Source organism: Hippocampus bargibanti, linkage group LG08, assembly GCF_051943395.1.
Source record: "Hippocampus bargibanti isolate YZ-2025 linkage group LG08, ASM5194339v1, whole genome shotgun sequence".
Taxonomy (NCBI): Eukaryota; Metazoa; Chordata; class Actinopteri; order Syngnathiformes; family Syngnathidae; genus Hippocampus; species Hippocampus bargibanti.
In genome coordinates, this window is record NC_142741.1 from 8,076,259 (window position 1) to 8,092,470 (window position 16,212).

The following is a 16,212-nucleotide window of genomic DNA, read 5'->3' on the forward strand; positions in this document are numbered from 1 at the left end:
GTAATAACCTTGACGACTTTTTTTGTCAAAAAAATTCTGAAATACTAAAAAAATGAACTTTTTTTTATTCCCAAACTATGTATGTGACCTGAACTATGAACTGAGTCCATATATTTGAGTGTCCCTTCAAACCTTGACTTTTTTTTTTTTGGTCAAAAAAATTCTGAAATACATATAACATCCGATTTGCAACCGGCGCAAATTACGACCACCCGTACTTACGACCACGACCGCCAGGTCTGTGGCTGAGCCCCGAAGATATAGAAAGTCCAGGGTAATACAAAGTACAAATGCAAGTTGACAGCGTCCCATTTTAGCATCCTGATGAAGGAATTGACAGCATTGGAAGCGGGGAGGCGTGGCCCCGCCCCGGCTGTCAATCCGAACGTGACAATATCGAACAAGTAGGATCTTTATTTGCCCGAGTGGCATTGCACAAAATGACGATACGTAATAACAGTTTCTTAACAAACGCATGCAACAATTTTCTGCAGTCTGACAGCATCTCACTTGCACAGCAATCGGAAGGGGGGGGCGGGTTTCCCTGACGCCGTGGCGTCAGTTGATGTCGGCGCTCGGGCGGGTGGGATTGCCGCGACGCAAACGCCGCGTCGGGCTCACGGTCGGTGCTGCTGCCTCTTTGAGACAGTTCGTTCTGCTAAGCGGTGAGATGACGAATTGGGCGACTCGGCATTGCAGACGGTCCCTGGGTCCGGCTTCTCGTCGGTGCGGAGTACGGCCGGGGAGAGGGCAACCGGTAGAACTTTTTTTGCTTCAGCGTCTGCCTCAGTCCGAGCGTGTGTGTTGGGTGACTTCTCCGTTAGCAGGGAGAGTGATTTTTGGACAGGTCGCATGCGTGGGAAGTATTTGGGTCAGCAGAAAGCGAGTGCGCTGACACAGTAAGAAAGATTGATAATATGAAATATAAAATTATTAAAATGACACTAAAAGTTATAAGATTTATAAGTGAACTGTCAACATTTTGCTATGTAATAATATTCTATAGAAAACGTTGCTTAAAAACAACAGATTGACATCGTATTCTATCCTGTCGTATAAACCTCGCGTCAGCAATTTTGAATGCATTTCGATTTACGACCGTTTGATTTACGACCGTTTCGTCAGAACGGAAACCGGTCGTAAATTGGATGTTACCTGTACTAAAAAAAGCTACTTCTTTATTTAAACAGCATATCTCATTCATATTTCATTTCTTTCATAATTTTGCTGCTGTGAAATGTAAATTTCTCCACTGCGAGACTAATAAAGGTAAATCCAATCCAATATGTGAACTGAGTCCACACATGTGAGTGCCCCTTCAAACGACCTCAACTTTTTAAATTACTGTAAAGAAATTCCCAAATACTAAAAAATGTGACAAAAAACATGTCCCTCATCATGACCGTGACTTTTTTTATCAAAAAAAGTAAAAAATTCCCAGATGTTAAAAAGAAAATAAAAAAATAAAATATAAGCAATTTTTAACAATTGTAATTAACATATGTGACCTGCTCTATGAACTTAGGCTATAAATTTGAATGCCCCTTCAAACGACCTTGACTCTTTTTTTTTTGTCCCAAAAAATTCTGAAATACTCAGGGAAAAATGCATTTTTTTAATTTTAACATATGTGACCTGCGCTGTGAACTGAGCTCACACATGTCAGTGCCTTTAAAACGACCTTAACTTGTTTTATTATTGTAAAAAAAAACATTCCCAAATACTAAAAAAAGTGACTAAAAACATGAGTGTCCCTCATTTTTTGTAAAAAAAATTCTGAAATATTAAAATAAAATCAACGTCAATAAATTCCCAATAGCATGTGTGATTGCACTATGAACTGAGTCTGCACATGTGACTGCCCCTTCAAATGACCTTGACTTTTTTAGTGTAAAAAAAAAATCTAGATACAAAAAAAAGCCACTTTATTTTATTTTTTCATTCCAAACAAAATATGTGACCTCCAGTATGGACTTAGCCCACACGTCTGACTGCCCCTTCAAACGACCTTGACTTTTTTATTATTGTAAAAAAATCCCAAATACGAAAAAAGTGACAAAAACATGTGTCCCTCATAATGACCTTGACTACTTTTTTTGTCAAAAAATGCTAAATGAAATAAATGCTAAAAAAAGCAACTTAAAAAAAATCCCCAATAGCATGTGTGACCTGCACTATGAACTTAGTCCACACGTGACTGCCCCTTCAAACGACCTTGACTTTTTTTAGTGTCACAAAATTCTGAAAAAAGCAAATGTATTTTATTTATCTTTCATTCCAAACAACATACGTGACCTGCACTATGAACATAGCCCACACATGTGACTGCACCTTCAAGCGACCTAGACTTTTTTATTATTGTTAAAAAAAAAAAAAATCCCAAATACTAAAAAAAAGAAACATATTTTTTTTTTATTCCAAACAGCATATGTGACCTGCACTGTTAACTGTGATTGCCCTTTCAAATGACCTTTACTTTTTTTTCATCAAAATAATTTCAAAATACCGAAAAAAGCTATTTTGTTTGATTTTTATTTATTTCAAACAACAGACGTGACCTGCGCTATGAGCAGTCCACTCATGTCAGTGTCCTTTTAAGACCCTGCCTTTTTTATTATTCTAAAAATAAAATCCCAAATACAGTGGGGCCTCGGTTTACGAACACCTTGCCTTACGAAATTTTCGGTTTACGAACATTAAATTTATGAATTTAAACCTTGGATTAAAGGACAACCGACGTCTCCGGTCAAATTGTGTCCATAATTTGTAAAATGGCTTCAAATGACTTCTACTGAGCGTATTTTAAAAAGATTCCACCGCATGTAGCTATATTTTACGTTTTAAGACTCACACTAAATATTCAGGAAGTCTTGTTTTTGAGTTGGTGACGAGTCCGTACGTGACGTCACTAAAGGAACCCCCCTGACCGAAAAAAAGACATATTGTAGCAGTCCTTCCAACACGTCAATGTATTTTGCTGTATTATTTGGTCTGAAAACCTTATGTTGCACCCAAAAGCCGCCAGAAGAGGGTGTTCAGGCTCCATATAAGGAATTTATCAGCCTGTGAAAACGGAGGTGGCCACAGGAGGTCGCCATTATGTGCCTCTTTTCTGATGATCGTTTCTCCCCAATGTTGCCTCAAAATGGCATGGAATAAATTATTTAATCAATTGCAAACATGTTTGCTTTCCTCTTCAGAACTATTTGAATCATATTCATAACTGGAGGTGTAACAAGAAAGCATATTCTCCGAATATGAAGCCATTGTTTTGATTCTCAAGCAATGCAAGACGTCTTGGCGTGACGTCACAAACTGGGGGCGGGTCTTTCTGAAAATGCCCAATTCGCAGCTCAGTTTTTGGCAAATTTTGGACACTTTAAGTCATTTTTATTGGTGTTTTGCATTTCATTAAAAATATCATATCGCGTGTTTTGGGTATTTTAAATGCTATAAAACGTTTTTCTGATGTCAGATAAAAAACAAAAAAGTGACGTCGGTTGTCCTTTAAGCACTACTTTTCGGTATACACACCCACCACGGCTGGCGGCGTATTCTTCAGCGGAAGAACACCAAAGCACATGACCGAACAGCACCCCAGCCGGCCTACCTTTCTACACCCCCTTTGTCTGAATGCACATGTCGATCGTCTTCAACGATACTGTTATTGTGACAGGTTAAAAAGTACTTTATTTAGTATTTTGGTTACATTTGCATGGTTCATTGGTTTACAAATGATATATATCTGAAATGTACCAAAATACTACTAAATACTACTAAAAAAAAGCAACTTATTTTTTTATTACTATTATTATTCATACTAAAAAACCAACTGTTTTATTTTTATTTATTCCAATCAACATACGTGACCTGCGCTATGAACACGAGTATCCCTTCAAACGACTTCTACTTTTTTTTATTATTGTCAAAAAAATCCCAAATACTAAAAAAAGCAACTTAGTTTATTTTTCATTACGACTATTAATTATATTTTTATTCATACTCAAAAAGCCACTTTGTTTCATTTTTATTTATTCCAATCAACATACGTGACCGGCCCTATGAATTTAGTCCACACTAAGTATTCCTTCAAACGACCTTGACTTTTTGTATTGTAAAAAAAAATCCCAAATACTAAAAAAAAGCAACATCATTTTTTAATTACTACTATTAATTATAGTATTATTCATAGTAAAATAAAGCAACTCTGTTTTATTTTTATTTATTCCAATCAACATACGTGATCTTTGTCCTTACGAATATCCTTTGAAACGACCTTGACTTTTTTTAGTCTTGTCAAAAGTCTCCAAATACTAAAAAAAACAACTTCTCTTTTTTTAAATTATTCCTATTAACTATAGTATTATTAATACTAAAAAGCAACTTTGTTTTATTTTTATCTGAAATAATAATACATTTCATTTATAGGCGCATTTCAAAACTCTGAAGGACACTTTACAGTCACGTTTTTTTTTTTTGTTCCAATCAACATGTGACCTGCGTTCTGAACTTCGTCCACACATGAGTATCCCTTCGAACGACCGTGGCTTATTTTTATTATTGTCAAAAAAATCATCATACTAAAAAAATTATTTGTTTTTTCTAATTACTCCTATTAACTATACTATTATTCATACAAAAAACATTTGATGTCACCTGTGATTGACTGATGAGTCCAAGTCCCCCAAGTCGTCAGCCGCTGTCCACTTCATCCACGAAGCCTGAAAAGGATCAGCGGATGGTGGAGCTCAGCTGCATCTGTTGGCAAAAGAGAGTGTGTTGCACATCTCAGACAAGATTATGTGATGAAAAGGGGGGCAAATGATGAGACGGGGGCTTGGCCAGAGGATCAGAAGGCCACTTGCTCTTGTAGTCTTGAGTCAGACTGTCGCTCCCCTTGGCCATTTAGCTATTTGGCCGACCATCTGTCCGAAAGCCAGGTGACGTCAGCGTTGCTGCGAAGCTGCCAACACCAAACAAAGGGTGACGCTCGTCAATTAGCCCGGGCGGCTCTGTCTTTGGTTGTCTAGAGACCCAATGGAAGTCGGGGAGGAATATCTTTTGTGCCAGAAGAGGCCCGTGCGTAGCGGATAAAAGCCAGAGTCCGTTTAATCACCAAGTATTTTTTCTTAAATGGCAACAAATGTGCTATTATTTTGTATTCATTTTATTTTATATACAGTGATACCTCAGCTTACAAACTTAATTGCTTCCCAGAAAGTGTGTGTAAGGCAAAAAGTGTGTCTTCCAAACATCCCGCTGCTCACCCACAGAAAAAAAACTTAAACAGTGACTTTAAAGTAAACATGAAAGTTTATAGAGGCGCTTAGAAATGAAATTTATTATTATTATTATTATTATTATTATTATTATTATTATTATTATTATTATTATTAATTTCCCAGAGGAAACCATTAAAAATGAGAATAATCCGTTTCCAGGTCCCCATAAAACATTTTTCTACTAAATAAGCCTTAAAGGGCAAACGACGTCACTTTTTTGTTTTTTAACTGACATCAGAAAAACGTTTTATAGCATCTAAATTACCCAAAACACGCAGCATGATATTTTTATTCAAATGCAAAACACCAATAAAAATGACTTAAAGTGTCCAAAATCTGCAAAAAAATTGAGCTGCGAATTGGGCATTTTCAGAAAGTCATCACCCCAAGACGTCTTGCATTGCTGGAGAATAAAAACAATGGCTTCAGATTCGGATAATGTGATTTCTTGTTACACATTCAGTTATGAATATGATTCAAATAGTTCTGAAGAGGAAAGCATACATGTTTGCAATCGATTAAAGAATTTGTTCCGTGTCATTTTGAGGCAAACGGGCGGGGGGAATGTCTCACCCAAAAAGAGGCAAGAAAATGGCCACCGAGCTGTGAGGAATGAATCAGCCCGTTTCCACAGGCTGATAAATTCCTTCCATGGAGCTTGGTCTCCCTCTGCTGGCGGCCTTTGGATGTAACGTCAAGGTTTTCAGATAAACAGTACAGCAAAATACATTGATGTGATGGACTGCTACAATGTGTGTTTTTGTCGGTCGGGGAAGGGGGCGGGGGGGGTCCTTTCATGACGTAACGTGAGGACTCGTTACCAACTCAAAAACAAGACTTCCTGAATGTTCAACGCGAGTCTTAAAATGTAAAACATAGCTATATGCAGTGGAATCTTATTAAAATACGCCCAGTAGAAGTCATTTGAAGCCATTTTACAAATTATGGACACAACTTGTCCGGAGACGTCGGTTGTCCTTTAAAACTACACAAAATATACCGTATTTTATGTATAATAAATGTGCTATTGTTTTGTAATTAATGAAACAAACTGTACTGTATAATAGTCATTTTAGTGACCTTTGTGATGGTCGTTGATGTAGTTGCCTTGAGATCAGGGGTCGGGAACCTTTTTGACTAAGAGCCATAAAAGTAAAATATTTAGAAATGTTTTTCAGTGAGAGCCACAACACGCGAGCACACACACACACACAAACAAACGCACACACAAACGCACACAGACGCACGCGTGGCCACTTTTCAACAAAATGTCAGAATGTATTATTTAAAATAACTTTGATAGTACTCACCGTTAACATGAATGATTTCCGTTCCTCAATATTGGTAAAAATCCAGCTAAAAGATCGGAATGAAAGTCAACTTGCTGGGTCTATACGCAAAGTTACTGCTAGCCCACTTGCACACGGTTTATTACCTTCCACACTTGCTGTGCAACATACTTCTCACAGAAGTATATTGATGCTAACGTTTTTAACGTTAAAATGTCACTGACATTCGACTGTTTCATCAATGTTATTGTTTCATTGCAAATTAGAATCAGAACCTTTTCTCTCCACAAAGGTGAATCTCTGGTGCATTCAAGCAGCTGAAGTGTACTTTGTTTTTACTCGTCGGTCTCATTTAAAGGGGCGTTTACTTTTTTCAACTGACGGCCAGTATCATCCAATCAAAATTGTGCTCTTTGCCAACCTAGGTCAGTGTCATCCAATCAAACTTGCGCTTTCCGCCAACTGCAGCCCCAACAGAAAATGAATAGAAAAAAAGCGAGAATATGTATAAAGATTTATCGGCGAGCCATATACAATCATCAAGAGATCATATACAATCATCAAAAAGATATATGGCGCGCGAGCTATAGGTTCCCGACCCCTGCTCTAGATGATTTCAGAGTGAAGTTGCCATGCTTTCTCGGCGATAATACCCTCACTCATACTGTTCCTTGCTAGCTGCTTTTCGTTATTCCAAATCAACAGAAGTTTTTCAAACTCTTCTATAGCCTGAGACCGTTGCTTAGACAACACAGAAACACCCTTAGCCACACGTAGCAATAGTTGACTTAGAATACTAGTACTGGGATGCTAAATCACACAAACGCACACCTCGTTCGTGTTTCTCGATGATCTTCTTCTGCTCGACCATAATTTTCTTTTGTGAACTCTTCGGCTGAACATTAGCCTGTGGTGGGGTCTTTTTCGGTCCCATAATAGCCAATGTATTGTTGATAACAAACCACGTATGCACTCAGAGAAAGGGGGTGTGTAAAAGTAGTCCGGCAGCCATGGTGGCGCTGATCGGCCGCGTGGTTTGGTGTTCTTCCGCCGAAAACTAGTCCGCCAGATATTGTGGCACTCCGTGTGTTTCCCGAAACCTGGTTCGTATGCCATTATATTCTTACGAATGTAATGTTCCTCAGGCTCCTGTCCTCCAGCAGCTCCACTGGCTCCCTGTTAAACATCGAATGAAATTCAAAATACTTGTGTTTACATTCAAAGCCATCCATAACCTTGCCCCTCACTATCTTTCCGACCTGCTTCAAATCTCCGTTCCCTCTCGGTCCCTCAGATCCTCATCCTCCCTTCACCTCTATGTGCCCTCTGCTCGTCTCACCACGATGGGATGCAGAGCTTTCAGCCGCTCTGCTGCCAAACTCTGGAATTCACTTCCACCCAACATCCGTAATATTGACTCCCTCCCTATTTTCAAGTCCCACCTCAAAACCCATCTGTTTAAAATTGCTTTCAATATCTACTTCAATCTGCTATTTTATTATTTATTATTTTACTTACGGTTTTATTGTTATGTGCTTTGTTTTATTTTTGTTGTGAAGTGTCCTTGGGTGTTTTGAAAGGCGCTTGAAATTAAATGTATTATAATTCTGTCGTGAAAATGGATTTGGTACACCAGTCTCAAATTTCAGGTGGTCTTAGTGTAACTCGGCTGTATTTGTAGAGCACTTTAAAAACAATGGCTATTGTGTACAAAGTTCGCTTAGCTAAAATAGTTTTGTTATCTAAAATAATTCACATATATAATAAAACAATAAATGAGGAATATAGATGATCGAGAGTACAAAAAATGGTCATACTAAAAATTAAGTCTCGTGCTGTGTTAAAAGCCAGTGAATGAAAATGAAGTTCAAATCAGGAGCAGCAAGAGGGCTTGACTAACGTTTAGTGGGAAGCCATTAGAAAGAGTGCCTCCGTTGTCTGGTCTGCAGACCTGAAGACGAGGTAGGGTGATTATTGAAACAAACAATAATCGGATGTTAAAAATAAATCTCAAATCAATAGAGAGCCAATGATGGGATGCCTGAGTAAGAGTGATATGCTCCCTCCGATGACTATCAGTCAAGAAGCGAGCGTCGGCATTCCCGGATCGATTTAAGATGGCAGCAGACCGCATCCCATTTTGCTGAATCGACGGTTTCGTACACAACTTCTTGCGTGTGACATTCACCCTGTCAATTTATGGTTTGGCTGAACTTTGATCATTTTACTGATTAATGGCACCGCACCTTGGTTTGCTTATTGTTGCTCGGCATCGCCAAAAGGTCGTAAATCTATATGGTGTATGTCACTGTATTATTGCTTATTCCTACTGGACTTTGTGCCCTAATTGAGCTGGAAATCATGTGAATGAATATGTTCCCACGCTCATTTTATTTTATCTTAACTAATTCACTGCCAGACGATGTGCAAAAAATATGTCCACTCCAGTGCCAGGTTTTTCGTCATTTTCACTCAAATTGCAGGACCAACAGAATATTGAGTTTTATGACTACATTAACAGTTAATACAGTGTTAGAAACCTTGGACTATCTTCTTTCATTTAAAAAAAAAAAAAAAAGTTATTTCCTAAATTATATGGGCCTGAAGTTCTCTGAGCTCGAAATGAGGGCAACTGTCCAAAATAAAATGCAACACATAAACATTGGTTTTAACAGCGGAAGCTGGAACAAAGCGCTAACATGGGAAAAAAGGGAAATGCTGCCCCCTTTGTGTAAGGGTCTGGCCAGAGCTTTCTCGGCGCCCAAGTTAGAAAAAACGAAACCCGAATTAATTCAGGAATGGCGCTCTGTCATGTTTTCTATTCCAAAATAAAGTCGTGAATGGCATTTTTTTTTATTGTTGTGAAACGTGTTTGTATTGTGACAGTTAATTCCAAAGTTATATGGGTGTGGATGTATCCAAGCTTGAAATGGAGGTAGCTGTACAAAATACAAGACAATACATACATATTGATTTATAGAGCGCTTTAACAAAGCGCTAACATGGAAAAAAAGGCAAATGCTGCCCACTCCTGGAAGGAAAAAGCATCGCCAGAGGTCTGACCAGCGCTTTTTCGGCACCCCCGGCAAAAAAACAAAAAACAAAAAAAACAACAAATTCGGGAATGGCTCTCCACGTCACACTTTTCAATTCCAAATAAATTCAGGAATAGCGGCGAATTCTGCATTCAACACTGATCACTTTTACTGATTGTTCCTACATTCCTGACTGGATTCTGGTTTAATGAAGGATTTTGTTGTTTTATAAGAATCGCTTCTTTTACCCCCCTTTCAAACGATCTATGTTCTTTCGCTAAAATTCTATCTTCATTAAACCGGTCTGGTGGGGTGAGGTTCAATTTGGATCGTTCAAACAATAGCCTGCTTAGGAAAAACAGGTTAGGCAACATTCGTAATGCTGATGAGGTGATACCGGTGGGAGTGGGGCAAATAGGCCAGTCGTTAGTCAGGAATGTAGGAACAATCAGTGGGGCCACAGGGAGTGGTCCTCTGCTCACCCCAACCTGAGAGTAGGGACCTATCATAGCTGTGTCCGGCGCCGCCATGTCTGGACATTAGGGATATATAAATAGGGCCGATACGACCAGTCAGACTTTAGTTCGCTGACGAAGCCTCTTGGATAGGAGGCGAAACGTCCGAAACCTTCAAATTTGTACAGATGACGGCTGAAGAAACCTTCTCATCGAGAGAAATTTAAAATGGCACTAAAAGTTACAAGATTCATAAATGAACTGTCAACATTTTGGTATCTAATAGTCTCTCATCTCATCTCATTTTCCGTACCGCTTATTCCTCATTAGGGTCGCGGGGGTTGCTGGAGTCTATCTCAGCTGTCTTCGGGCACAAGGCGGGGGACACCCTGAATTGGTTGCAAGCCAATCGCAGGGCACACAAAGACATACAACAGTCACTCTCACACTCACACCTAGGGACAATTTGGAGTTGTCAATCTGCCTGCCATGCATGTTTTTGGAGTGTGGGAGGAAACCGGAGGACCTGGAGAAAACCCACGCGGGTCCGGGGAGAACATGCAAACTCCACACAGGGAGGCCGGACCGGGACGCGAACCGGCGACCTCTGCACTGTGAAGCCGGTGTGCTAACCACTCGGCTACCGGGCCGCCCGGTATCTAATCATATTCAATAGAAAACGTTGCTTCGAAACAACAGATTGACATCGTATACTATACTGTCGTATGGGAGATGCCAGCGTGTCGTCATTTGTTATGATCACGTGGTCGGCCGCGTCAACCATTTTGAATGCTTTTCGATTTACGACCGTTTTGTCAGAACGGAACCCGGTCGTAACTCGGATGTTACCTGTATATGTGTGTGTGTATATGTATATATATATATATATATATATATATATATATATATATATATATATATATATATATATATATATATATAGTAAAGTCTCGTTATATCGATATCGGATATATCGATAGTCCCGGTTATATCGATACTATTTCTATGCACGCACGGAGAAAAAACAGGGTCGGATATATCGATAGTCCCGGTTATATCGATATTTTTTCGGACTCCCTTGAATATCGATATAACGAGACTTTACTGTATATATATATATATATAGAGATAGAGAGAGAGAGAGAGAGAGAGAGAGAGAGAGAGAGAGAGAGAGAGAGAGAGAGAGAGAGAGAGAGAGAGAGAGAGAGAGAGAGAGAGAGAGAGAGAGAGAGAGAGAGAGAGAGAGAGAGAGAGAGAGAGAGAGAGAGAGAGAGAGAGAGAGAGAGAGAGATTAAAATGTATGTCGTGCGGCGAGACAGCAAGCAGGTGGAAAGTTGATAAAAGTTCACTCAGCCAGGTGCAGGAAGGGTATTGTGAGTTTTCTTTATTTGAAGTTGATATCAGTTTTCGGCAGACCCCAGGTAACACTGCTCTCCAGGTTGTCCTTTGTCCCTCTTCTTCCTCCCCCGAAGTGACTCGCTCAGTCTGGCTTTAAAGGTGCTTCACCTAAGCTTCTGGCCAATCGGGTCCCAGCGGCAATTGGCCATTCCCAGGTGGTTGCAATCACCTTCTCAGAATTAATTAGTGGTCGCCCAACTCTACTGTTTTGGATGGGGAGAAATGCAGACCTTTCTCCCATCCAAAATCCAGAACACACAAAATTATTTAAAATTTCTTTTGGCATCATGACATCGTATATATTTTAAATATATATTTTTATATATATAATACATATACACAATATATAACAAATATAAATCCGTATTTATATTTATGTATCATTTTATCTAGATAGCTAGCCGGCTATCTAGCTATTTAGCTATCTAACTTTCTAGCTTTACTGTCAAATACGTCACATCTGGGCCACATGTGTTCAGACCTGACTTCTTTTGTATCCTACCTGGCCACCAACCACCCCAGCTGTGCGACAACCGCAGTCTGTTTTCACACATGCGTCGGTGGGTATGTGTTTTCGGCTAGGCTCGATCAGCCTCTCGGTCCACCTGGTGTTTCAGAAAGTAGTTGTTTTGTAGCAGGGCCAGTCGGATGTCCTGGCCAGCAGGGAAGCCCGTTGGCTTGGAAATCACCGGTCTCCCCTGATGCCGACTCAAAATAGAAACCGCTGACGTCCAATAAGTGTGTTACACACCAAATTAAACGGCATCGCCACTACACTCTTCGTGTATAATTTAAGTGTTGGATGCCGTCCACGAGCGGGGATGCGTTTTTTTGCCAGAACCCTGATTTCCTGCTCACCAGAACTTGAGTTGAAAGCAGGCCCAACTCTTTTCCAAGCGCTGATGTCACTTGCGCACTTGTGGGTTTTTTTTTTCACCGCTGCCACGTGTAAAATCCCTGCAGTCTGAGGTGAAAGGGAAGCGCCAAGCCCAACCTCCGCTCTCGGGGCCATGTCCCCCGTCTCAAGACCACATTGGCGGCCTAACGCCCGTCTGGACTCCGCCTTAATCGCTTCGTCGTTGACGGATGTTTAAATCTACGGGAGTGAAGCAAGTACCATATTATCCGGTGTATAAGGCGCACCCAAAAGCCTTCATTTTCTTGAAAAAATGACTATGCGCCTTGTACGCTGGTGCACCTTATATGTGAAGTCATATTGAGTCACAACGGGTCTCCCAACGAATGTCAGCAGCCACCGACTCCATTTTCCCCTATCGAAGAAGGATTGCGTAACCACAGCCTCTACTGTCGCGCCTCATAATGCGGTGTGCCTAATATTAGGAAAACTTTTATATATCTATATATAATATTTGAATCATTTTTTCATTCATCGAAGGCGCGCCTTACAGACAGACGGGTGCGCCTTATACAGGTAACATCTAAATTACTTACGGTCATAAGTCAAATTGGTCGTAAGTCGATATCCATTCAAAATGTTGAATAGAGACTCGGAGGCTAAATGACTCACAATTTAGCCAAGCTACTGTAATCATGGTAGCTTTGCACAACTGTGTGTGGAATCTTGGCTGGTTGTGACTCACTTGGAAAAGTCCCTAGCAACTCCCCCTTTTCTCCCTGCTGGTACCCTCATCTCCTTCGGCCCCCATTTCTTCCCCCTCGGCGGGATAATTGTATGATGATTTGTTCATTGTCAGGATCAAGTCGGGCGACAGAAGGCTCTACACAAAGAAGACATCTGCCACATCGCGCCACCTTTTTCAGTCGAGGTCGAAAGTCAGAGCAAAAGTGCAAACGGATGAGATCTGATAGGAATGGGGGGGATGACGTTCATCTTGATTTTTCAAATCGGACGCATTATGTCGGGGAAAGGTTGCCAAAGGTAAAAACTGATTGTGTTGCTTTTGTCAGAGGGGAGTTTCCAATTTTTCCATGTCCAGCTGGGTTATTTATTTATTTATTTATTTATTTATTTATTCATTCATAAAGAATCCATCATTTGAAGCATTCGGACAAATGATGACCTCCACATGTCATGTTTTAGCTGTGTATTATGAAATCCATATTTTTCCCATCATACACACCCCCTTCCCCCGATATGTATTGTATTTTGTGTCTAAGGTGCATCCAAAAGCCTTGATTTTCTTCAAAAGATGGCCCTGTGCCTTATACGCCTTATGTATATAGGACATACTATTGAGCCATCCATCCCGCCTCCACCCTGATATAAATACAGTGATACCTCGGTTTACGAACCCCTTGGTTTACGAACTTTTCGGTTTACAAACGTTACATTTATGACAATTTTACCTTTGCATACGAACTATTTTTCGGCATACACACGGAGCTGCCACAATGAGTGATGTGTTGTTTGAAAACAAGCCCGTTTTCCTAACAACAAAATGGCGGCCGACTGTTTTTGTCCTCGATTTCCCCGACCCCAGTCTTCGGTTAAAGCAACGTGATTGGTCAAGAACGCAGCAGTGAGGGGGTGGGGTTACAGATAGCGAGAGAGTGAGAATGGGAGCCGACTTTTTTTTCTCCTCTATTCCCCGGCCCCAGTCTTCGGTTAAAGCCACGTGATTGGTCAAAAACGCAGCAGTGAGGGGGTGGTAAAACATTAAAGAGACAGGCAGACGACTGAGAGTGATAAAACACACACACACACACACACACACACACACACACACGAAAGGGAACAGTGATACAGTGATACCTTGGCTTACGAACTTAATTGGTTCCCAGACATAGTGTAAGGTGAAAAGTGTGTATCCCAAACATTCATTTTCCGTACGAAACCATTAAAATGGGAATAATCCGTTCCCAGGTCCCCATAAAACATAATTTTCTACTTTCTAATTTTCTAAGCCTTGAAACTACACAAAATATACCTTATTGTATGCAAAATAAATGGGCTATGGTATTCTAATTAAAGAAATTAACTGTCCTGTATTATAAAGTGTTTTTATTTACCTTTGTGACGGTCGTTGATGGCTTGATGGAATGGAGTGGCCGGTTTCATCAGCATTAAACACTTGATGAGGAACGTAGCTTTCTTCTTCCACCATCTTGAGGAATGATTACTTGTAAGCTTTGGCAGCTTTATCGTCAGAACTGCCTCACCATGACAAATGACACTGAATCCGTTTACAACACTTAAAGTTCTCGAACCATCCGTGGCTAGCCTTGAAATCATCAATGGATGAAGAACTTCCGGGTTGCCTCTTGACGATATCCGAGCGAAGTTGCCGTTCTTTCTCTGAGATAATTTTACCTCGTTCCTCATCAATTGTGTTCTGGTTTGTTGGGTTGATAGCTTTTTGCTTCAAGTGTACAGATGGCTTGTGCGGGTTATTTGTGGACCCTGATTGACGGGATATTTTAAACTTGCAGTCTACAGTCTGCCTTTGAACTATCAATAAAGTTGAAACGAGTCCAAATTTCACTGTTTTTTCTATCAATTTTCTCACTCTCTGTCGTCTGTCTCTCTATTTTTATTTGCAGCTCTGTATTTCTGTAACATCCCCCTCTCCCTCACTGCTGCGTTCTTGACCAATCATGTGTTGCTTTAACTGAAGACTGGGGGTGGGGAATATAGGACAAAAATAAGTTTGCTGTCATTTCCATGTTAGGAGAACGGGCTCGTTCATGAACGACATATCACTAATTGTGGCGCTCCGTGTGTATCCATAAAAATAGTTTGTATGCCAAGATTAAATTCTCGTGAATTTAACATTCGTAAGACGAAAGGTTCGTTAGCCAAGGCGCTCATAAGCCAAAAAAGAGTACCTGCTGAAAAATGGTGCTTTTTGAGATCAAATCAATTGAGTATCGTATCCACGTGTTTGTAATAATAATAATAATAACTTTTTCATAAGCGCCTTTCAAAGCTCCCAAAGACATTTTACAAACACAAAACAGGGACGTAAATAAAACCACAGATAACATTTTGGTTATGTAAGCTAGAGGCAAATCTTGCCGCTGTTGGATTCTAATTATACAGTCAAACCTTAGTTTTTGACCATAATTAGTTACAGAAACCTGTTCGAAAAACGAATTGGTCGCAAATGTCCCCGTTGTGGGACTTTTAAATGCTTTCTGATTCTGAAAACCAAAACATTTCCCATTATAATCAATGTTATCAATATCTGCTTTTTTATTGATATTGTACAAAACAATCATGCTTGCTCATAAAACATTACACAAGGTTAATGCGTCGGTCACAATAAGACGCGACACAAGGAAGTGGAGGGAGTCGAGTGGTGCATTCAGATGCGCTCAGTTATTTTGAGAACCCATTTTCGGTTGTAAACCAAGACATAAAAAAAAGACAAAATATTTGGTCGAAAACCGAATTGGTTGATAACCCAGATGTTCAAAAACCAAAGTTTTACTATTTTTTTTTTCTCTCCCCCTTCCCTGCAGTTACGCTTTGGCAGATGAGGCCTACCGGTCACTCCGAGACCAGGACAAGGACCAGTGTATACTCATTACGGGGGAAAGTGGGGCGGGGAAGACTGGTAAGACACAATTTGTCTGTATTTTATTGTATTTATTTATTTTACTTAAGCGAGATTTTATTTCTTAACTCATTCACTGGCAGACGATGTGCAAAAATGTGTCCGCTCCAGTACCAGGGTTTTTGTCGAGTATCATCATCAAAAAAATTGCAAAGAGGCACTGTACAGTTCTATTTGGGTTACTGTTTAGAGAGAGATTATTATTTTTTTCCACC

The 16,212-nt window shown here is 40.0% G+C and overlaps 1 protein-coding gene and 1 long non-coding RNA gene across 11 annotated transcripts in view; one reads left to right on the forward strand and one right to left on the reverse strand.

Moving 5' to 3' along the window:
• The window catches only part of myo1b (myosin IB), a 90,959-nt gene that overhangs the window by 15,123 nt on the left and 59,624 nt on the right, over positions 1-16,212 (forward strand). For all 10 annotated transcript variants that reach the window (XM_089003535.1, XM_089003538.1, XM_089003536.1 and 7 more), the window contains one exon: positions 15,903-15,997. In XM_089003535.1, coding sequence (XP_088859661.1) covers positions 15,903-15,997 — 95 coding nt within the window. The remainder of the gene's footprint in view (positions 1-15,902; positions 15,998-16,212) is intronic.
• On the reverse strand, positions 9-14,937 carry LOC148894500 (uncharacterized). The gene is made up of 3 exons (XR_016115903.1): positions 14,451-14,937; positions 4,657-4,758; positions 9-891 (listed from the first exon to the last, which is right to left on the reverse strand). It is a non-coding gene; the product is annotated as an uncharacterized LOC148894500 (long non-coding RNA).